The sequence below is a fragment of the Gasterosteus aculeatus genome, chromosome 9, assembly GCF_964276395.1.
Source record: "Gasterosteus aculeatus chromosome 9, fGasAcu3.hap1.1, whole genome shotgun sequence".
Lineage (NCBI taxonomy): Eukaryota > Metazoa > Chordata > Actinopteri > Perciformes > Gasterosteidae > Gasterosteus > Gasterosteus aculeatus.
Window position 1 is genome coordinate 20,642,356 of NC_135696.1, and position 22,331 is coordinate 20,664,686.

Here is a 22,331-nt window from a genome sequence, read left to right on the forward strand (position 1 = left end):
ACAAACACAGTCTGCTTCTCCAAAATGGGACTGAACAGATCCGGAGGACATTCCCGGTTGCGTTTCCGTGTGCCGCCGTGGAGAAGAAGCAGACTCTGTTATCCTAATAAAAATCAAGGGTTGGTCCTTTCTTCTCGTGACAGTAATCACTGCTGCGTGAGACAGAAGAGCACCAGCGTCACATGACAGGGCTCCGCCTCCTCTGGGGTCATGTGAGGAGAGGTGCACCGGAGGCCTGGCAACCGTTGCCACGGCAACAGAGGCTCTTCCTAGCAACAACACATGTGTGACTCTCGGTATTTGGTGTGTGTGTGTGTGTGTGAGAGAACGGGTCAGCGAGTTTGCGCCAAACCGACGGCGAGACAGAACAAAAAGGAAACCAATATTAAAAGACAGAGCGAGAAGATTACGGATCGACACCCAGCAACATAAAAAAAAAAGATGTTTGTCGTTCTGATTGGAGTCAATAAGTCACCACCTCCATGGACACTGTTTTCTCGCGAGGTGTTCAACGAAATGGCAGCTACTCGGTCACATAAAACAAATGCGCATGGGAGACTTCCTGCGATAATAGTTTTTATGCTGTACTTAGAAGGGTCCTCGTCTTAATCATACAATTAATGTCCCCTCTCTCACACACATTCGAAATGATGGCAGACAATTCCAACCAGTTAGACGAACCAAGCATCGATTCTAAGTGGCGTGAAATGCAGTCGATGCTGCTGTAGATAACTGCACCGCTCTCTGTGTATCCACATACAACACAGCGACCACACGGCGTCTTTGATGGACGCAAAGGCCTTAAACTGGCGTCTGGTTTAAATGATCATGCAGCGGTGAGGAGAGCGTCTCTGTCCCCTGACGGAAGCAGACGGCGTCTGTGGGGAGTGGACTCACCGTATTACGTAGGTGCGGAACGGTATGATGTGCTGCATCACCGCGGGAATGTGCAGCCAGATGCGGATCTGTGGGCCGAAAGAACCAAAGTGTAACATCCAACGCACATCCGCATAGTGCATCATACAGGTGGGACGTCTTCATTACAATCCATCCCGTTAATCAACGAGGGCGCGTTAAATATGAGAAAACACATCTGAATACATTACAACCTCGATGGACGCGACGCGACAGCGCTGTTGTGTTGGTTTTATCAAAACTTTTATCACTTTCCCTCCAGATCCACCTCAACCGGACACCGAGCCGAGTTGCGGGGATCGTTCCAGGGTCACGCTTTGGGTTCATGGCTCGGCGGAGAGACTCACGTTGGAGACGATGGTGATGAAGGCGTGCGCGATGGGGAAGGGGAGGCTCTCCGGGGTGCCCGTCTCGAAGCACTCCTTCATCAGGGAGAGGCCGTGCTTCCCGCAGAACAGACAGACGTAGCGCAGCAGATGCAGAGGCACCTCCACGTCCTGGTCAACACGGGGGGGGAGGACAAGGATTCAGCGCACAGAGCTCACAGAGCATTCTCACATGCTGGATTCTTTGTATTCTTCTATTCGTTTCACTTTCCAGAGGTGGAAGAGGCAGAGGTGGGGGACGACCCCCCCCCCCCAACCCCGGCAGGAAAACACTAACATCTTTGTCCAGAGACAGTTAAGCTGAGCACCTCAGTAAAGAAAGAGGCCATTTATCTTTACCGAACGCAATGAGCCTTGATTACGCTGCCAGTGGCTTCTATTTGTTTGGCTCTTTCACCACGTTCACGTTAGAATTTAGTTGAATACGTCTTAAGATCTGATGCATTCCTCAACGTTTCCTTCTAGTTAGCATTTCTCCCCGGTTTAAACAAGGCAGGGATGTGGGGCGGGGGGGGGGGGGGTGTCTCATGTACTCTGTCATCATGTGGTTGTTTATTTTGGTCAATATGTCCTGATTTAAAACACGAAAATGAGTCTACTCAGCAGAGCTCGATTGGTTTTATTCCAGTGTAAATCCTGGGGGGGTGGGGGGCTTTCCAAACTGTTATTAAAAAGATTCTGAAACGTAAATCAAAGAACACACAGAACGAACCGACGAGACCCGGTTACCATGGCGCCCACGAGGCTCGGGCACGCCGTGACAACGTGGGCGTCACAATTGACAAAACAAGCAACGAGAGCAGGAAACGTGGACGATGCTCCGACGGACGCAACGCTGTGTCCCTAAACGTCCACACTGAGACACTGTTTTACTCCCAGGAAACGTCCAACAAGAGAAATGTGATTTTACCATTGTTAATATAAGGTGAAATAATAAGAATGATTTTTACTTTGTCACAGTGGAAAGTAAACTAGTACTTTGTACTTCTAATCCTCAACGAGTCAGACTTTTTGGACCATTCATCGTTTTCCTTGTTTGTCTTTCAGGTTGAGAGAGTTCGGACAGGAAGCTCAACTCGCTTTCTTACGTTCATGTCGCAGAAGGAGCCGAGGATGTTGCTTTCGTGAGCAGAAATGTCCTGCGGCAGAGAAGCGGAGACAGAAAGGACAAAGACAAAACTTTGTGGTTAACTGAATTCTGAATCACACTGTATATCGTCTTGCAAGGTCCTTGGAATTGTTTGTCCCCTGATGGGACTCACCTCTATGGTGGGGTGTGTGTTGTGTTTGTAGGCCGTGTAGAGGGGGAACTGGATCTGGAAGATCTTGGCGGCACACAGCAGAAGTTTCTCCCTCTCCTCCGTGCTCCAGGAGCCGAACGGGTCCTGGACGTCACTGCTGCCTCCTTCAGCGCCACCTGCACCACCTCCAGCACCGCCCACAGACCCGCCGCCGCCGCCGCCGCTCTCCCCGGCCCCCAGAGCTTCCATCTGGGCTTCACGCGGCTGGCCGGGCGCCTGACTCCGCCCCTTGTTGAGGTCGGGGGCGTCGGCGTCCTCTTCGGCGGAGTCTCTCTCCACATTCACGGGTTCGTCCTCCCCAGGCGAGGACGGCCGGGGGAGGAGCCCGGGCGCGGCTTCGCCACAGCGCCATTCGGACCCCGCCTCGGCCCCGGGCGCGCCTCCTTTGTGGAGGCGGTCCTGCGCACTGCAGAGGCGGTCCCTCAGGCTGCTGATCTGAGCGATGACCAGGTTGATGAGGGCGTAGACCAGCTGATTGAAGACCTCCAGGTGCTTGTACTCCTTGAAGCAGCAGAGACATTGTCTGAGGACACAAGGAGGAGGACGGGTCATATTTTGTGTGTATTCCAGAGGAGCACAGTGAGACTTCGCTTAAGTCGAGGTACATTTCACTGCTCACTTTTCAGGAAATTAGTTGACACAGCGGTTGTTTTAGTTTCACACTTGAAAAAGTTTCAATTATGAATTTTCCGGAAACACCAAGTGAATAAAAGTACATTTTAAGAAACCGGAGGCCCATGTTGAGCTCTGAGGTTTGTGGTTCATTCACTCCCTGTGACCACATGACCCGACTGGTGACAGCCTGGCTCGAGTTTCACTTTGTTACATCACTTCTATGATGATTTTCTAGCTTTTACGAAATGAAATGTGTACTTTAAAAAAAAAATCAAACTAGACCTGACCACACCGCCTCCTCGGGGCGAGGATGAGAGCAGACAGCAGGGACACGTGGTACCCGGTGACATCACTGACCTCTGGGTCCAGGAGCTGATGTAGCCCAGCACCCGCAGGGCATGTTCCTTCTTCAGCTGGAAGCCGCCTTCGCTGCCGTCGGTGTCCGATACTGAGGAGAAACCGGCCGATCAATGGAAAATCATCTCATTTTAACATTTGAATCACGAAACAACAGATGAGTGAAGAACCACAGACGAGCCCTAGTTGGTTACTTTCAGGTAACCAAACTATCAAAAGTTACAGCGTGTTAAATAACTATTTGTTAAGCAGTGGAAGCAGTTAAGCAGCTCACTTTTCTTCAAATCTGCTAGTTGACGAAACCAAAAAGTAGAGCTGTGAGCCATTAGAATACTACACAGCTGTTACTGATCCTAATAAAAGGCAGATGAAATGTTCTTTTTGACCCACATGCAAACAACTTCATCTGCTAGACACGAGCAAACGCAGCAAAGCAGAGATTCACAATATCATCAACCAACACAAAAACAATGGCCCCACTTTTACATTGTTCTGCATCACAGGCAAAACATCTTAGGAAGCAAACCAACAAAACAATGTGAGGTAAGGGAACCATAACGAATTTAATATAGAATAATTATTCCAATAATGGCATTTACCCACGATGGAGGTGTTTTTATCGTTAAAGCATCCAATACAATTTTCTTTTTTAAGTTTGGATATAGAAAACGACTTGATTGCTCCCTACGAATAATTGAAAAGACAAATCCCAAAACTGGGAGGATGAGATCAGCGTTACTGCAAACATGGAGGACGTTATTTATATCTGGTCAACATTTGGACACAAACTCAAAACGCTTCTCTGCTCGGCTGATGCTTTTAGGCCTCAAAAGGCATCGGATGAGGCACCAACAACAGAGACATTAAATATCAGCACCGCGTCTAAAGTTACAGTTCTTCTATTGTGCCTCGAAGATCCGGCTGAGTCACAGCCGGATCAGAGCCGAGTGACCCGACCGCTGACCTGGATTACACCGACGGGACACAGGCGCCCCCCCCCCCCAAGCTGCTGGGCAGAGCGCACCACGCGTCACGTGACGAGGATCGACCAACGGGAGCGGTGTGAGGAGTGGACGTACTTTAGCGTCGACATGCAGGAAAACTGAGCAGTTACGCGACTGGGAGCACGTCACTGTGCAGAAAAAAACGATATCTTTAGCCCGTTTTGGTTGCTAGGCAACCACAGGATCTCTTCTAGTAGGAAGAACCACTTTCTGGTTGCATATATTAGTTTTGCCCAGGGGTCTTTGAGCTAAAAGCAAACGCCAGCAGGCTGCAGACGATGACGATGACCACAGGGGTCATCAGAAGGTCAAATGTGGGCCGTGTTCACGATGACAACGACAACGGCTGCTGGGACGGTTTGGCAGACATTTATTCAAAATATTTGAACATTTATTCATGCCGGCGGATGTCGGGCTGGTTTAGTTATTAAAGCGGATCCTGAGGGGAACATAACGGGCGCCACATCTCACACAAGTCCCTTGAGCATGACACAATGACGGGTAGATGATGGCAGAACATTGAGGTATCTCGGGCTGGAACAAAGCTCAAGTACACAAAATTATAATTTTGAACAGCAGCGCCCCCCTCACCCCCCAGCTTCCCCTCAGAAACATCAACACATGTTCTTGTTTGGAGCTTCTGTCCAAACCAAAACCAGCAGCTTAAAATGTTATTAAAATCCACGACTGTCCAAATGTCCCTTGTGACATTTTTGTGCCGATTAGAGAATTGAAGAAGAACATTTGCCATTTCCAATTTAGTCCAAGAACAAAATGACCAGAAGCTCACTTTATGGACAGAAAGGATTTGTGGAAATAAAAGTGCAACTGTGACAAAGTAAATAAATGACTGCTCAACTGTGCAAACGTGTTTTGGTAATAAATGGATCTGTATAGACATTTATTAAAAGTCCACAACCGTATTGTGCAGTTCCAGATCGCCTCGTCTGCCTGCGACAAACAGCCACGTATGAACAAAGCGCCATCGCTTCATCCTCCGAGACCGAATGTGTGAAATCGTCGTAACGAGGGTATCAAATCGGGCTTCGAGAGGTCTCGGTTACCTCAGACTGCATTCCGCCGTGTTTCCTCCGTGAGTCCATGAGGACGTTTCTGTGAAACCTGAAGAAACTCGCTGCAGATCTCCAGAGACGCGACGCTCAAACGGATCAATAGGCAAATGTTCTCACACGCCGTGGTAATAGACCCGCTTAGAAAATTCCCTAAAAAGGGAGCATTTTGTGCAGGTGAGGCAACAACACCGCATGTTGCATCATCCGGTTTGTTTAAAGAAATTAAACTCATACTTGAGTGACTCTTCATAACGCGTCGTGTCTGACGAGTGAGACTAGCTCGTATTACCTTTAAAATGTTGAGAACAGTTTAAAAAGTCTCAAAATACTAAAATAGCATCTTCACATTGTCAGGTTTGTCTCACAAAGAGTTCAAAAACTCAGTCATTCAATAAGCACACGTACAAACACAAAGGAACCACGTGGATTAGCTCAGCGTCGGGATGCGCCCGATCAACACGGCCCCCTGTTGTAAGAGGGGATTCTGACACACACAAAGTTCACAGGTCACCTACAGACTGAACACATGGACCCCCCCAAACACAATCCTCCACAACACCAGTTTGTATCCGGCACAACGGACTTCATCCTGCCACCACGTTTCCCTGAATTGGACCTTTTTTTACAGAGCTGAACTGGTGTAAAAAGGCCACGAGCAGCAGATTCTGAGTCAGCACCAAAATACATCGAAACTAACGCATCAGCACCGAGACAACGTTAACCTTCATCCAACATCGCACGAAAGGAGCAAACTTGTGTACAAACGAGTGTACAAAAATAAGTGTCCAGGAGTTGGGCTGGAGGTTGAACCCAATCAACTGAAACAAAGTCGGGTAATTCGTACAATTAGGATCAGTTTGGGTTCACAAATTAAAGCATCGTGATGGTACTGAAAGTCAGGTATTGTATCGCCGCTGACTCACTGGAATGAACTATTCCAGAATGACACGCAGCTCTGATTAAGTGATGTAAAACCACTGTCCTCCATGTGACTCAAGGCAAAGCCCCTCAGCGGGTCACCGATACTACTGCTCCTTTCCACACAGCAACCTGCGGCCTGAGCAAGTATGGGATGAAGAGAGACACCGTTCAACATCCTATCGCCACGCAACGTCAGAGCTGCCCGATTGATTCCCAAAAACATGCCGTTACACACATCAATAGGAGACAAGAAGTCACGAGTCTCCATAATTTAATGAATGTGAACATGTGAGGCCTACGGTCACATTAACCGCTTAAAGCAGCCAAAACGTAGAAGCAGTAGTGGAATAATAAACAAATAAACAACTGAAAACAATCACACCATTGGTGTGAACTGTGACTCAGGCAAAAACAGTCATACAATAATTCATTGTGCAGTCAAAGGCGTCCTGGAATTGGGTCTTCAGAGTACGTTTGTGTCAGTTCACAACGTCTCCAAACACAAAGCCAGACCCTCAGAAGAATGGAAGAACTTCACTGGGCCGCACAACGCTGCGACCTGGAGCCCCATCACCCAGAATCAATAACCCGTCCTGCAGACGCCCTGCACGCCGGGGTCTCCTGTGAAGAAGCCCTGCACGCCGGGGTCTCCTGTGAAGACGCCCTGCACGCCGGGGTCTCCTGTGAAGACGCCCTGCACGCCGGGGTCTCCTGTGAAGACGCCCTGCACGCCGGGGTCTCCTGTGAAGACGCCCTGCACGCCGAGGTCTCCTGTGAAGACGCCCTGCACGCCGAGGTCTCCTGTGAAGACGCCCTGCACGCCGAGGTCTCCTGTGAAGACGCCCTGCACGCCGAGGTCTCCTGTGAAGACGCCCTGCACGCCGAGGTCTCCTGTGAAGACGCCCTGCACGCCGAGGTCTCCTGTGAAGACGCCCTGCACGCCGAGGTCTCCTGTGAAGACGCCCTGCACACCGAGGTCTCCTGTGAAGACGCCCTGCACACGCTTAAGGCATGTCAGGTAAACCGTGTCATGAAGGCATTCCGCCCAACGCTCCCGCTGCAGAATGGCGGCGGCCAAGTTCACGTACTTTACCATTGACTGTAAAACATTCCAAAAAAACAACAAAACAAAAAAAACAGGTGGCAAGGACACAATCAGACATTTGTGCACACACTCCCACACTCCCAGGGAGTCTTTCTAAATTGCTGGATGTGTATGGTGTCCGGGTGGAGGGGGCTCCTGAGGCCTGAAGGAGTGAACGCACGCTACCATCAGGTGCAGGACTGTAAGTGCAGAACCCCCCCCCCCTCACACACACACACACACACACACACACACACACACACACACACACACACACCACCACAAGCTCCAAACACAATAGGCTGGACCTACACAGGAAAACCACAAAACAGACCAATGAATCGCTGCATGGTCACGGCTTAGCAGATAGTGTTATAACACACACACACACACACACACACAGAAGGCCGCTTTGTTCCCCGTGTCACGGACACCCCCGGAAGGTGCAGCGGGGCCCGGTTACCGGTTAGCGCGCCCCGGCGGACGGCTAACTCGTAGCTATAACAAGGGCAGCTCCGTATTTACGTTCGCGTCAGCGTGTGTTGACGTTGGAGCCGCAGCTGAAACGGGCTCTGTGGCGACGTTTAATTTGACCATGGAAAGCAGCACGCGTGAGGCTGACGTGCACATAGACCTTTATTTATAAATATATATATATATATATACATGTCTGTCTATGGACGTGCACGCCCCGGCGGTCGGAAGCACATTACCGGAGCAAAAGAAAACATAATATATGCACCTCGATGCAGCCGTTAATGTTAGCTTATGTTTTACATTCAAGAGACAGCCCCCAACAACCAGCAATTTACACCGTCATCTCCGTGTGACGGGTGGCTGCCGACGAGCTAACGGTCTTTTTTTTTTTTTTTTTTGCTGCGCCTGCGAGTGTGTCTCCCATCCGCAGAAACAACGGGCGAGCTAGCAGACGACCTGACAAACACATCAAACAAAGTCAGGCTAAACTAAGCTAACTCTGCTAGCCCACAACCTCCGTGCAGGAGCGGCGACTTAGCACAAGTTAGCATCCGGGCAAAAATAAAAAATAAACGTCCCCGTGCAGCGGAGTCGCACAGCGCCGAAGGATTTGAAGTCGTGGCCGAAATGTCACGGACAACATCGGGGTGACACGGGGTTATTTTTTTTTTCGCTGCCGGGGGGTGAATCGGTTTCGGGAGCTAGCCCGTGTGAGTTCTGGGAGGAGTGTTTGACAGACAGGCCCCAAAAAAAAAAAAAAATGAAGTGCCAATGTGGAAGGGGGAAATAAAATGGCATTCATATCAATAAGCCGACACGGTGCGACACGAGCACACGGTCTGTCACCGGCTGCAACGCCGTCGCTTCCACGGTCGCTCGTGGCCACCGAGTCCGGACGGAAAGGGGGGCTGCGCTCACGAAAACACACAAAGTTACATATGGCTAGCCGCCGATGCTAACGCCAAGCTCCAGTGGACAGCGATGCTAACACACCGAGGCGCTAACGTTAGCTCAACCTCGTCCAGTGGCCAAAAACAAAAATGATTCCCGTACTTACTTTCATTTAAAACCTCCACCAGCTCGGCGCAGTTTTCACACATTTTCACACGGAGTCAAACCATCGCACCGGGAGCTGTCCGTCGGCTGGCAGTTGGTTGTTTTTGGGGTATAAAAAAAAAAAAAAGGCCCAGTGGAAGGGAGTGATTGGTGAAGGTTATCCCCAACAAATGGAGCCGGGGGCAACAACAAGGCGGAGAACGGGATTTGCATCCAAGCGAAGTTGACGTACGCCAAAAAGTTAAGAGCAGCTGGAAGGTAGAGAACGAGTCAGTGTCCAATCTGAGCGTTACTTGAGAGAGTAGACACAGCAGCCATGATGAAAAAGTGTGTGTGTGTGTGTGGGGGGGTACACAGAACAGATAGTTCGGGACTTTCCGTGCTATCTCGGTCGTCCGTTCGGGTTTCTTCGTTACTCTCGCGATATCTTCACAACGATGCGCGACCTTTTCCGGAGATCTCAAGGGCAACAGCAGGGAAAGTTGTCCTTAAGATAAATAAATTAATATATCATCTCCCGTTCATGCTTTCAAGAATGAAACGGAGTTAAAGGTTTCTAACTTACATGCCTAGCACTTTATACATTACAGCAACATATGAATACATCAAAGCTTACTTTATTTAGCAGTCATATAACAATTATTTTAATTGGATTATTACAGTTTATTTACATCTTTATCTTGTTAAGCGACTTAATATGATAAAATCCATAAAAAATAGATTTAGAAAGACCGCAGATAATTGTACTGTATATAAAAAATAAAAGCGTAAAATATGTAATTATGAATACAAATATAAAAAAGTACAATATATATTTAGAAAATAATAAATAAAATAATGTACCTGAACAGTAGTGAAAAGAAACCATAGATAAAAACATGAAGTACTGTCAGTTGTAATAGCACTGTGTAGAAATACACTTCTAATTAAAAATTCCTGTGGTCAAAGTTTTACTTAAAAATACACACGTATTAACTTCAAAACATACTATTATCAGTTTGCAGAACGCCCCATTTCAGAGTAATTTGTATCATTGGATTATAAGTATTGATCCATGTGGACACTGTAATAAAATTGGAATCAATTGAAACTATACCTGGACAGTTCAATCTTTATCAATCAAACATTTATTTCAGACTCAGGGTTCAAACATGACAAAACAAGCCAGAAACACAGAAGGATTTTATGGTCACTCATACACAGAATTTATTAAGTATTGACCAACATTTTCCCGTCACTGCTCTTCTCTTAACATCCGTCATTGTGAGCTCGTTTTGTCGTAGCGTGCAGTGAACGTGTGCAATGACGAGCTCCAATCACACGTCCAGACTGTTACCAGACAATTAGAAGACGTTTGTCCTCGTTGGTTCTACACATCAGAATAGCGTTCTATTCTAACTGGCATTATATTGATAAGAAGTTGTATTATATTTTCCATCAATCTATAAAGCCTCTTAAATTATCAACCGAATTTGTGGAGTAAAAAGTGCAATATTAACATAAAAACAATCTAGCGTGATAGAAATCAAATGTAGTAGCCCGAAAACCGTACTTTCTGGTTACATTCCAGCACTGGAATCCATTTATTGTAAAAAACCTTTGAGCTCTGAGGTAATGGAAGGAAAAGTACAAGAATTCCTGACGTAATCAGTGCAACATTTACACAACTGTTGGATCCCTAAATCAGACTCATGTTAAAACTATCGTGTGTGTGTGTGTGTGTAGGCTAAAATATAGACTATGTTCACCAGAAGCACCCTGCTATGAACCTTCCTACAGGCTTCTGACCGTTCCCTTTCTTAGTGAACTGTCTGAGCTTTGAACTGTTTGAAATTAGTCAACAGACAAACGTCATTTAAACAAATCCCAATTGCCTGGACGCGGCGCTGCAGCGTTCCTCCTTCACTCGTTTCCCGTCACCTTCAGGGCCAAAAGACGCAGACTCACACGGTTTGGATTGATTGGTTTTTTTTTTTTTTGTAAAAATAGCCAACTTTATATTCTCCAGAGTACTAAGACAGCTTTACAAACAGGATGAAATGCACACGGCCTTCCTCCTCATCCCCAACGCAGAGCGGTCCAACTGACGCCGCCCGAGAGGCAGAGAAACACACTGACCAACCGAAAGCAGGCGAAGCGAGGAAGTACACGTCGACCCCCTCAGCGCACTTCAGAAACCAGAGCAGGCCGTCAACGCTTTAGACATTATATATTACATATTAACAAATAGAGGTAAAGGGATTAAAAAATAACCTTAAATTCTTATGACTTCATGCAGGTGTAAAGTAACCGTATGGCCAAACACAAAGCTTTAATCAGCAACAGAATTAACAAAACATGGCATATTACACTCACAGAAAAACACTGGTATAAAATAAGTTTGTTGAGAGGAAAAAAAAAAAGGAAAGAAGAATCCGCACCAGGGTTGGCGGGTCGGAGGGGGGGGGGGGGGCGCATTTACATATTGACATTTATTTGGTCGACGTACAACCGAGTGCTGGGGTCCCCACGGCCCCTCATTCTCTTCTCAAACACACGCTCACTCACACGCACACACTCGAAAAGAAAACTATTCCCGCCCCCTTCAGAGCCGTCCTGTACACGCCGCTCGCCGCCGCTTCAGTCGCACATCTCCTCCGGCAGCTCGTGGGGGTTGAGGATGCCGGGCACCGACATCTGCAGCTTGTGCTTCTCCTCCTGGGCCTGACGCAGAGACGTCTCCCTCTCCTCCAGGAACAGGTCCGTCGTGTCCTCGCCGGCAAACTCCTGCAGGGCCAAAACCAGCGGGGAGGAGTCACAGCGGGCATTTAAATCACACGTAAACGCCGCCCTGAAGACCATCGTTTGCTAAATGATCATCGCGCCGTGTTGAACAAGACTTGAAACTAGAGATCGAGACCGTAAACTCATGTTTACTGAGGGAATCAAGAGAGAAGAAGAGTCATTTTCTCACAGACTGCTCTACAATCAGGAGTCGCTGGTCACTACAGAGAATGCAGCTTCAACACCAACAACAGCATCGGCTCCACTTCTCAGATTAGGAAAACGCAGCTTGATTTTAACCTCAGCAAAGGAAGTATTAAATATGGATTGAAAAACTAGAAAATACCTCTTGCTACTTTATTCAGATTGTATTGAGTAATTGGTCTAATTCTCATTGTCTACATCCTCCGTGGTAGCTCACCTTGATCTGCACGAGGAAGTCCCTCAGGTGCTCCTTGAAGGCGGGGATGTCCTGATTCAGACTGAAGAGCCCCGTGACGAACACCTTCACCTGGGCACTGAACACATGGACCTCAATTAGCTGCTAGACTCAATTAAAATAAACGTTGCACAGTCCTGGAACATCAAAACTCTTATTTTCTGTTACAAACCAAACCGTGGCTCAGCGGAGAAGACTTACTCTTGCAGGTGGGGGAAGGCCGTCTTCAGCAGGTTGGCGATGTACTCCTGGACGTGCGCCTGGTTGTTGGCCGGACTGGCGGCGCTCAGCGCGACGCTGACCTTCCCCTCCTCCACCAGGTTGAACATGTAGGCCAAGATGGTGGCGTGCATGGTCAGCCCTGCAGACAGGAAGCAAGGGGGGCCAGTTAGGTTCCGCGAGATCGGGTCGGGTTTACTCCCCCACTGAACAGCTTCCAGCGCAACCCGCTTGAGGTTAGTGAGGAAACAAGCAGTTTGTCCGTTGTTATTCTTAAATTCTAATCAGAGGGCAATTAGATTCAAAAGAAAAAACAAACATCTGTCAGGGAACCATTTTCTTGTGTCTTTTAAATGTAGCATTTGAGGACTGAGACTTACCCGTCTCCTCCGTTTATTTAATCTCTATTTTACACATTGTATGTGTCCAGCTGCCACGCCATCAGCCCCGCCCCCTTACCTGCAGTGTGAGAGGTGTCCGTGACCACGGAGAAGATGTGCTGCAGCACGTCGCAGAAGTACGTCTGGTAGAAGCTCTGCGCCGCCGCGTCCTCCGCAGACACGTTCTGCAGCAGCGTGTAGAGGATCTGGAGACCTGCGGGAGACACAGAGACGTGACCTCAGTGGCACAAAACACGTGCACAGCTCGGACACGGCGACTTTAACATCCGTCCATTCATCCAACTCGGTAAGTAATCGCAACGTCGGGGCCTCTCATCTAGAGAGGAGCCTTCTGGATGAAATGTTTCAGTTGCAACTTCAGTGAGAACGTCGTCATTGAAAACTACATTGAGCCGTGTTCATGTTTGAAAGATACCAGGAAACAGTTTCTGCACATTTACCCATTTCCTGTAAAATAAAAATAAACAAGGATTTGCAAGCATTTGTCAAGCCTTCTGCAGAAAGCGCTTCTCTGCGTTCGGACCTGTGTCGGCCACGTTCCTCATGGTGTGCTTGAAGGCCCAGATGATGGAGTCCAGGATGAGCTTGAACTGAGCCGGGGCGATGGACAGGAAGGCCGGGAAGCACTGCGAGGTGGCGGCTTGCAGGAGGTAGAAGAAGTGGGTTCTGTGTTCTGGGAATTCTTCAAAGTCCTGACGGGAGACAACGAGTCGTTACAGCCTGCAGCCAATGGCGAGGTGATTAGAAAGAAACGGGACCCAGAGGAGGAGGGGGGTCAAAAGGACGCCAGCGCACCTTGTTGATCATGTTCAGAGTGCACTCAAAGACGGCGTCGAAGATCTTGGGGATCTCTCCCGTGATGTGCACGCCCAGCTTGTTGACGATGGTTGCCATGGTGCTGAGGACCTCGGGCTCCCGCGCCGCCGGAACGTTCCTCTGGTAGTCGATGAGCACCGCCTCCAGCAGGGGGGGCACAAAGTTCTCCCCCACCTGGACCACAGGGCAGGAACGAGGTGCTTTTTAGTTTTATACTATAGGACCGATTATGAGTTTGATTTAAATTACACTTATTTAACTTCAGTAAAGTGATGTTTGAAAAAAAAAAAGCACACTCGCCATCTGAGGGTCGTTGGAGCGGCTGACCCAGCCGGAGATCAGCTTCAGCGTCTCTCTCTTCACCGTCCTCATGCTCCTGATCAGAGGCTGCTTGGTCACCATCTCACCTGCAGGAGCCATTAACAGTCTTCACCCATTTCATACTAAGTCCTTCTTTCAAATTATACAACGACGAGTAAGAATGTTAAATAACAGATGCAAATTGTAGAGCATTTACAACAGGCATGGAAGTCTCCATTATTTTATTAATTATGATTAGAAAATCTTCACCAAATCACCACCGCACATATCACCTCCTCCTTATTCCTGCGAATCCTGAACATCACAGAGCCTCTTAAATCATTCTCCCACGTCCCGCGCTCACCGTTGGTCTGCACCGCGGAGGAAATGTTCTCGCTCAGGCACTTGTAGACGTTGAGCATGTCCAGGTAGATGCGCCCCAGCTGCACCACGAAGGGATGCCCCACGGCTTTGCAGGCTCGGACGTTGGTCTTCAGGATGCTGCCCAGCTGTCGCACCGTCTCCGCGTCCTTCAGGATGTCCACGTTCTGCAGCGGGGAGCCCGCGGGGTTGGTGCAAGCAGCTCGTGGCAACGAAAAGCACGTGTGTGTGTGTGTGTGTGTGTGTGTGGGGGGCTCACCTTGGTGGCCTGCTGGATGATGCTGTCCCACACCTGGTTGGGGAGCAGCATGTACTTCTCTATCAGGCGCTCGTGGACGGCCTGGTCCGTCTGGGCTCCGATCATGTAGCCGACGGCCTCGTAGAAGGTGTGCACCTGCGGAGACGCGCCGGCGTTACGACACCGAGCCTCACAGCCAGCGCGCGGGGCGTTGGGGGCGCCAAAGCGCGCGGGACTCACCTGCTGCGGCTGCAGGTCGCAGATGATGGTGTTGATGTTGTTGAGGATCTCGTCGATGAAGGGCATCACCTCGCCCACCTGAACCTGGACAAAGTGACGCCGGCACTTCTGGGAGATCTTGATGAAGGTGTCACACGCCATGTCCTGCACCCCGTCGTGGGTCTCTGAGCGGAGGGGGGGGGGGCGGGAAGAAGCACGGCGAGCGTTTAAAAGACGGCCCGTGGAAGCGTCGGAGCGCCGATGTCACATCGCAACAAGCAAAACATTTAGGAATAAGAAGAAGAACCAAGTATTTCGTCCCACCGTGCATGAACTCAAACAGCTTGTTGACGACGGTCTTGAGGAACTTCCAGTGAGCTCTGAGGAAGCGAGGGTACTGGCCCACGATGTACATGATGTTGGACGCTATGATGGCTTTGTTGTCCTTCCCTCTCTTCTGCTCACACAAGCCCAGCAGGTCCTACACACACACACACACACACACCTCTGTAACCTCTGCATGTAGGAGGCTGCCGAGGTGCAACAGAACACAACGTGCGAGGGTCCCACCTTGATGACGGTCACCAGGAACCTCTTCTCGTCCTCCTCGTGCATCGCCCCGCTGATGGAGCCGATGGCCCAGCAGAGCATGTTCAGGTTCCTCCACGACCACTCGGTGCCGTTCACCTGGTTGTGGAGCTTCTCCGTCATGATGCGCTCCGTGTCGGCGTAGTCCAGATGGGTGAGATAAACTGGAGACAGGAGGGGGAGATGAGACACGGGGGACACTTGCGATTAACAAACGTAGGAATTCTTCTCAGTCAGGTGGAAAAGAGAGAATTCAACCGCAGGCAGAACAAAAACTAAAAAGGCCATCGGTCCATCACGTCTGATGAAAGCAGGAATAAACCAGACAACTCAATTAAAGTCAATGATCAAATGGACCAGTGATTAACCCCCCCTGCATGTAGGAAACACTCAAACAGAAGCAGGCCCCGACTCACCCAGAGTCTCCCTCATGTTCTTGTAGAGGTTGATGGCGTCCGTGTCCTTCATGAACTCCCGGACCACCTCTCCCTGGTCGTTCTCCACCACCAGCACCTCTTCCGGTTTGGCCATGCGGCTCACCATCAGCAGGCGCACCTTCGCGGGGGAACGGAGGAGTGAGCCGCGGCGTCTACAGGGTGTGTGTGTGTGCGCGTGTGTGTGTGTGCGTGTGTGTGCGTGTGTGCGTGCGTGCGCGCGCTGACCTGGGACAGCACAGGCAGGTAGAGGTGTCGCCGCGGCGGGACGTCGGACAGCAGCGGCGTGCTGGAGGTGGAGAAAGGACTCTCCCTGTAGAGCTCCGCCGCCAGGTGGTTCCAGTACTCCAGACAGATCTTAAAGATCTCCGTCTCCTCCACCTCCGACACCAGCAGCATGAAGTGCAGGGCCTGTGGGGGGGTGAGAGGGGGGCACAAGTAATTTACTTCTTCGGTCACAGCGTCTTTCTATGCACATCTGTAGCGACGTGGGGGATTACTCCGTCCTACCTCCATGAGCGTCTCGCGCAGGTTGGGCCTCTTCTCGATGAGCTGTCCGTGCTCTTTGAGGAAGGTGCAGAGGAACAGGCTGAGGTTCTGGATGAAGTTCTGCTCGTCGTCTTTCCCGTTGGAGTACGCCAGGCGGATGTTGGTGTTCAAAGGCAGCATCTACACACGCGGGGAGATGAAACGCACCCTTTGTTTGGCCGCAGCTCCTTTGCGTAAATGGATTTGGTGTTAAACCACCAGACCTCCACGAAAACCACAAAGACCACGAGGTGGTAAACAGAGACCGGTTTGCTTTTTTTTAACCCCCCCAACATCCGGCCTGTGGACGGAGAAGCCGTGGGGGATTTAAAGGACGGAACTAATTGTCAATCTTTGTCATCTTATGTGAGCGCATCTCTTCAAGCGTAGACACACTAATTTATTCTTCTGTTTTAACTATAGCAACATAAAGCTTTCAGTTGGAGGGTCTCTGTGACAAATAGACATTTTGTGTGAAATGGTGGATGGTTTTAACATTCCTGGTCACTAAAAACTTAATAAGTTGTAATCAACAGTGTGAGAAGAGTGGAGGAGGCTCAAACACTTGATCATTCATCTCGTTTTAAATGGGTTTTGTGCCGACTGATTCTCATCTGCAATATGAAACTGAACAATTGAAGTCATTTTACACCAAAGAGTCTCTGAGGAGCCAAACAGCAGAAAACATCTCCAGTTCCTTGATGTCATAATTTTTATTGTGCATTTGTGGACTCCCCCCCCCCCCCGTCTGCACCCTTTAACTCGGGTAAAGGAAAGTGTGACATGAATGGTTTCCTTCAGTCAGCCTGATTGAACTCACGTGGACATCGAGTGATTTACCAAATGCAGTCTTATTAAAGTGCTCTTCACAAACGCATTAGGTAATTAATTAATTAATTAATTAGAGCGATGTGCCATCGTTTGTCAGCAAAGTTCCCTTTCCCTCCATCAACGGTCTTCTGAACAAAGTACAGAGAAAGGGTTGTGTGTGTGTGTGTGTGTGTGTGTGTGTGTACCTGTTTGAGCTGGCACATGGTGAGTGTGAACAGGTTGACAAACTGCTCCTCGTACTGCATGACGCTCACTCCGGCGATCTCAGTCAAACATTTCAGCGTCACGTTGCGAAACATGGGGACGTTCAGGAACTGAAAGGGGGGAGACAAACCAGTCGGGTGGTGTTACCGAGGTTACCGCCGGGGGGGGGGGGACGTCTGAGAAAACGGCCTTTCCTTTACGTTTTTGCCGATCAGTAAATTGGAGGAAAACCATTGATTTCCGAGCTCATAACTACATTTTAAAAATCCCACATTGGGATCACGGCGATGAAGAAAAGCCGTAAATCCTTAAATGCGCTTTGCGATGCGGATTGTTTCAGCGCGAGGCTTCATTCACATAACCACGTCAGGCATTTTCTGTTCTATGTGCGATTGTTCCCGTTGCTATGTCAACAAGGTGTAGACAAAACATAGAATTACTTTTCAAAGAAACGGCACAGGGCACAATTTCAACATAACCGTACTTTTGATCAAATGAAATCCTTTGAGGAAGTCGATGTGGAATGTTGAAGGGAAAAGATTCCCTGGTTTAGTTTAGTTCTGGGGGGGTGACGGGGGGGTGTTTACCTTGTACACCAACGTGCTGATGAGCTTAGTCTCAAAGATGTAACCTAAAGGAATCCAATTCAAGAAGCGCAGGAGAGTCTCCAGTGTGGCCTGGACCAGAGGTGCATTCTGGGAGTTCTCCTACACAGAAGAAGAAGAAGAGTGTGAGAGAGCAGACGGTGGGATCCACTAAACACAAAACGGGGGGGGGGGGGGGGGCGCTCTTACCATCACAAACTGGCACAGCTGGAATATTTGGGAGAACTCGTTGCACATGCTGAAAGACAAAGAGGAGGCGGGGTCAGCTGACGGCCCCCATCTGGAGATCAACACGCACCGCTTGGTCTCTGTGGAAGCCCGTCCAGGGTTTAGAAGCATCTATGAGATCATCTACGCGTCGCCTACGGCAGCTGGATCCAACTCCGGGATGGAGGACGTCTAACCATTATCATATTATAATTAAATGAACCCGCTTAAAGCTCTGAAGACACCAAAGACGGGAGCATCCAAACATCCCCGTTAATAAACCCTTTCAACGTTAACGTGACATTTCAGACCCCGTGTGGACGATCTCAGACGTGGTTGCAATCGAGCAGGTTTATAATCTGACCAATTTCACCCCCCCCAAAAAGAATCAGCGTCGGTTTGAGGAGAACACGCCGTGCAGCCGTTACCTGTCCTTGAGGTGCTTGGCCTTCACCTGCGTCATCTGGCCACTGGAGAAGTCAAACACCTCCTCGCTGAGCAGCTTGAGGATGATCATGTTGTTCTGACAGAGGCTCTCGCTGGTGCGGCTGGCGCCCACGATGTCGCTGATGAAGGTGGGCCAGTGTTTGGGCCACTCCTGCTTCAGGATCTGAAAGCAGAAGAGCTGCGGGTCAGCAGGCGGCGCGCCGAGGCATCGCGTCGTCAAACTAAAACATTTATTTACCTGTACGAGGATCATGTTGAGCTTTGAAATGTACACCCCCTCTTTCTGCAAAGAGAAGAAAAAAAACAAGCAACGTCAGCGTCAAACTTCTGTGTGCGCGGCGCCGGGTGCTCTACGCCGCCGTGACCTCACCTCCATGTTGGCAGGGTCAGAGGAAGTCTTGATGATCAACCCAACGACGTACTTCTTGATGCCTGAAAATACATTGAAGAGAGTTTCAAGGAAAGCGGAAAAAAGGGGTTTCCTGGTTATGACGCGTTGATTGGTTGATATCAGACTGACCTTCACACTGATTTCTGGGCAGAATCTTCCAGCGCGTTTTGATGACCGTCTCCAGGATCTGCAGCGCATAATACTGAGGAGAGGAGACGCGTTCTTTACAACAAGAGCTGATGAGCAGCAGAAAAGTGTTTGTCTGCACCGTCTCCTTGGTGACGAACAGTCAACATAAGCACTAAAAAGAGCCGCTCAGACGTCAAAGATGCAGCAATCGACGCCGGCGAACGTACTTTGGTTTTCATGTTCTGAGAGAACTCCAGGATGGTGTCGACCCTCGTCCAGGCGTCCGGGTGGTCCTTCAGGTTGGTGAGGACTTCCTGGGCCACTCGTTGCTACGAGAGAGCAACGCAGTAAAAACAACACCTATAAGACAGGAGTCTCAACAACACCTTTGGCCTCGCATTGACCACACGTCACACTCGGGAGCGCGGCGCCCACGGCGAGCTGGTGCCGACCTGGGATCCGATGTCGTGGTACATGGAGTTGACGACATTGTCCAACAGGTTGATGTCCAGTTTCTGGCTGAAGTCCAGCAGCTGTCTGGCTGGGTGGTCGGCCAACATCGTCATTTCTGCTGGCATAGAGCTTCTGACGGGGGGAGAGAACGTTTAAGCTTCAACCACAGCGGGGGGGCCACGGTATGACTGAAACTAACCAATACGGGATACAAATAACATACATATCGACCGGCACGCACGGTGACAGCAAAGAGCAAAGCGATGATGTGACTTATTTAACCGTATATACACACTTGTAGCTTTGAGTGCACACACACTAATATATGCATTTACGCTACATATTTTGACATTACTGGTTACAAATAGTTTATTTTATACGTGACATTATAATATGTCTTGGGAGCCATTTTTGGAGCCTGGGATCTATGAATAAAACAAACTACATGTCATTAATATTTAAAATTAAAATGGTAAATCTAGCAAGCTAAAACGTTTTATCAGTGGAGTGCAAGTTCAATCAAGTACAACTTTGCTATGCTACTTTATACGAATACATGGATCTCACCGGTATGATAACTTGTTACTTTTTAGGTTAAATCAGAATAAAAAATGTTCTTGCTCTCTAACAGCACTTTAGGGAGTTACTGTCACCTAGACCTCAACCACGCTCAAGTTACATACATGTATACAAGTAATATTCCAATAATAAAAGTACTTTGGATGCAGGACGTCCAGGCCAATTGTTATGTGGTATTAATATTCATAATGGAGGTTTTTCCACCATTGCCAAACCAACAAATGCACATTAATATTTAGTAAGTAAGTAAGTAAGTAAGTAAGTGTGACCGTGGATTTCTCGTTACTTTTTTTTTTTTTTATAGCGTGGTCATTTTTTCAGCAATTAATCACAAACGAGTTGTTCCTACTCAGATAAAATATGCCAAGGCAACTTCCCTCGGACCTCGTGGTCCAATTACGAAACCTACTGAAGCGCGATAGAAACGTGCAGAAAGAGGGCGGGGACAGCGCCCCCACGTGGCCGATTGGCCACGTTCAACCCGATATATAAACACTAGTTTGGGTTTTTTTTTTTTTTAAATTTACGACTGCTGAATCAAAATGCGTGGACCACAGATCGCGTGGACGTGTGTCCCGGATTCGTTGGGTCCGGTTCTTGTAACCGATAAGTTACAGACCCCCCCCCCCCCCCCCACACACACACACACACCCTCCAGACAAAAACACCACACTACTTTTTTCAAACCCACGGATGCTAACGTTAGCCCCCTCGCTGGGTAAGTTGGGTCACTGTTGATCGGGCTTAACTTACCTTGAGTGTCCCGTCCGCTCGTCCAAAAAAAAAAAAAAGCAGGTGTCGGTGGACCGCTGAGATTCTCGTTCCTACGAACACCGGAAATATGAAAGACCCCCGAGGCGTTTATAGCGGCGCAACGTTATCTCACGGAGACTTGTGCCGCTCCTAACCTTCTATAGCAGCGAGCTAACGCTAGCTTCCCTCCCCAGATGACAACCGACTATGCTTATTTTTTTAAAAGACCGTTACGCCGGATACTTATCGGTTCCCGGTAAAGCGGTTAAAAAGCTTCGCCGCAGATTACCACAGTGATAGTTGCTCTCCTTCAGCGCAGTTTAGACATGTCTTTCTTTGGACTATTCACAGATTACAGCCGACTCCCAGCGGGCTAGTAGCAACTTAGCGTGCTAATGGAAAAGCCAATGAAGATTCGAGTCTGCGGGCTAATGTGAGCTAAGCTAACGGCACCCGATTCACGGAGTCCCACTTTTGAGCGGTGATCCGGGTCATAATCACGAAGCAAAAAAAAAAAAAATAAGAGTCTCGTTTTTATTTTTCGGGCTCTAGTTCGCGCACACTGTTGGAGAGCAGAGGTGTTTTAATGCGTGCAAAGTGTGCTCTTCCTCTAAGCTCATGCTTTCCAACCGCGGACCGGTTGAAACCGGTTGAGACCGGGATATTCATTCTCGGTGTTTCGGCCCGCCGCGCGCCGCCTAAAATTTGGACTATGTACCCGCCCATCGGGCGCGTGATTGGTCGAGGCGGCGCAGTCGTCACTGAGGGGTGTCATTGGCAGAGTGGAGCTGTCAATCTATCCTCAGCCTCCCTCCCTCCTTGTGTGTGACCTCGATGATTCATAACTACAATTCAGTATTTCAGTACAAGTACACATAATCAAGGTATTTGAGTATTTTGTACTTCTACACTACTACTACATCTTGGAGGTAATTATTTTACTTTTGACTACATTTATCTGAAGGCTTTACTGATTTAACAGATTAAAATGTATTTATTCCTTTCAAGTGAAAACAAAACGATGAAGTGTTGCTTTATGGGTTAAGAAACATTTTTAAAGCCCTCTCAGCTAAAAAGAAATGCTGTTCATCCAAATACATCATAATAAATAGTAAAACACTTTACATGGGGCTATTTTTCTGTTGAATGAGCACTTCTTAAGGCCGGCGCATGCTTTTGCGTCTGCGTCGTTGCGTCGACGTTGCATACTTTTACCT

General features: G+C 48.8%; 2 protein-coding genes across 7 annotated transcripts in view; both read right to left on the minus strand.

The window, feature by feature from the left end:
* usp34 (ubiquitin specific peptidase 34) overlaps positions 1–9,663 on the minus strand; it is a 35,364-nt gene extending 25,701 nt beyond the window's left edge. For 5 of the 6 annotated variants that reach the window (XM_040185746.2, XM_040185741.2, XM_040185742.2 and 2 more), the window contains exons 1-6: positions 9,191–9,556; positions 3,575–3,665; positions 2,564–3,125; positions 2,390–2,440; positions 1,263–1,412; positions 898–965 (exon numbers count right to left, since the gene is read on the minus strand). In XM_040185746.2, coding sequence (XP_040041680.2) covers positions 898–965; positions 1,263–1,412; positions 2,390–2,440; positions 2,564–3,125; positions 3,575–3,665; positions 9,191–9,233 — 965 coding nt within the window. In that variant the 5' untranslated portion in view covers positions 9,234–9,556. Of the gene's footprint in view, positions 1–897; positions 966–1,262; positions 1,413–2,389; positions 2,441–2,563; positions 3,126–3,574; positions 3,666–9,190 lie in introns of all 6 variants that reach the window. The other variant, XM_040185744.2, reaches the window with a different exon arrangement.
* Positions 9,664–11,140: 1,477 nt separating this feature from the next.
* On the minus strand, positions 11,141–21,931 carry xpo1a (exportin 1 (CRM1 homolog, yeast) a). Its single transcript, XM_040187674.2, has 25 exons — positions 21,115–21,931; positions 19,782–19,914; positions 19,557–19,658; positions 19,330–19,402; positions 19,180–19,241; positions 19,048–19,092; positions 18,791–18,972; positions 18,345–18,393; positions 18,138–18,257; positions 17,532–17,660; positions 16,498–16,656; positions 16,216–16,398; positions 15,970–16,108; positions 15,536–15,717; positions 15,290–15,446; positions 14,987–15,150; positions 14,768–14,902; positions 14,492–14,675; positions 14,128–14,234; positions 13,807–14,001; positions 13,535–13,703; positions 13,070–13,204; positions 12,593–12,752; positions 12,374–12,470; positions 11,141–11,955 (listed from the first exon to the last, which is right to left on the minus strand). The coding sequence occupies exons 2-25, from the start codon at positions 19,905–19,907 to the stop codon at positions 11,809–11,811; spliced, it is 3,201 nt and encodes a 1,066-aa protein (XP_040043608.1). The 5' UTR covers positions 19,908–19,914; positions 21,115–21,931; the 3' UTR covers positions 11,141–11,808.
* Positions 21,932–22,331: the final 400 nt, after the last annotated feature.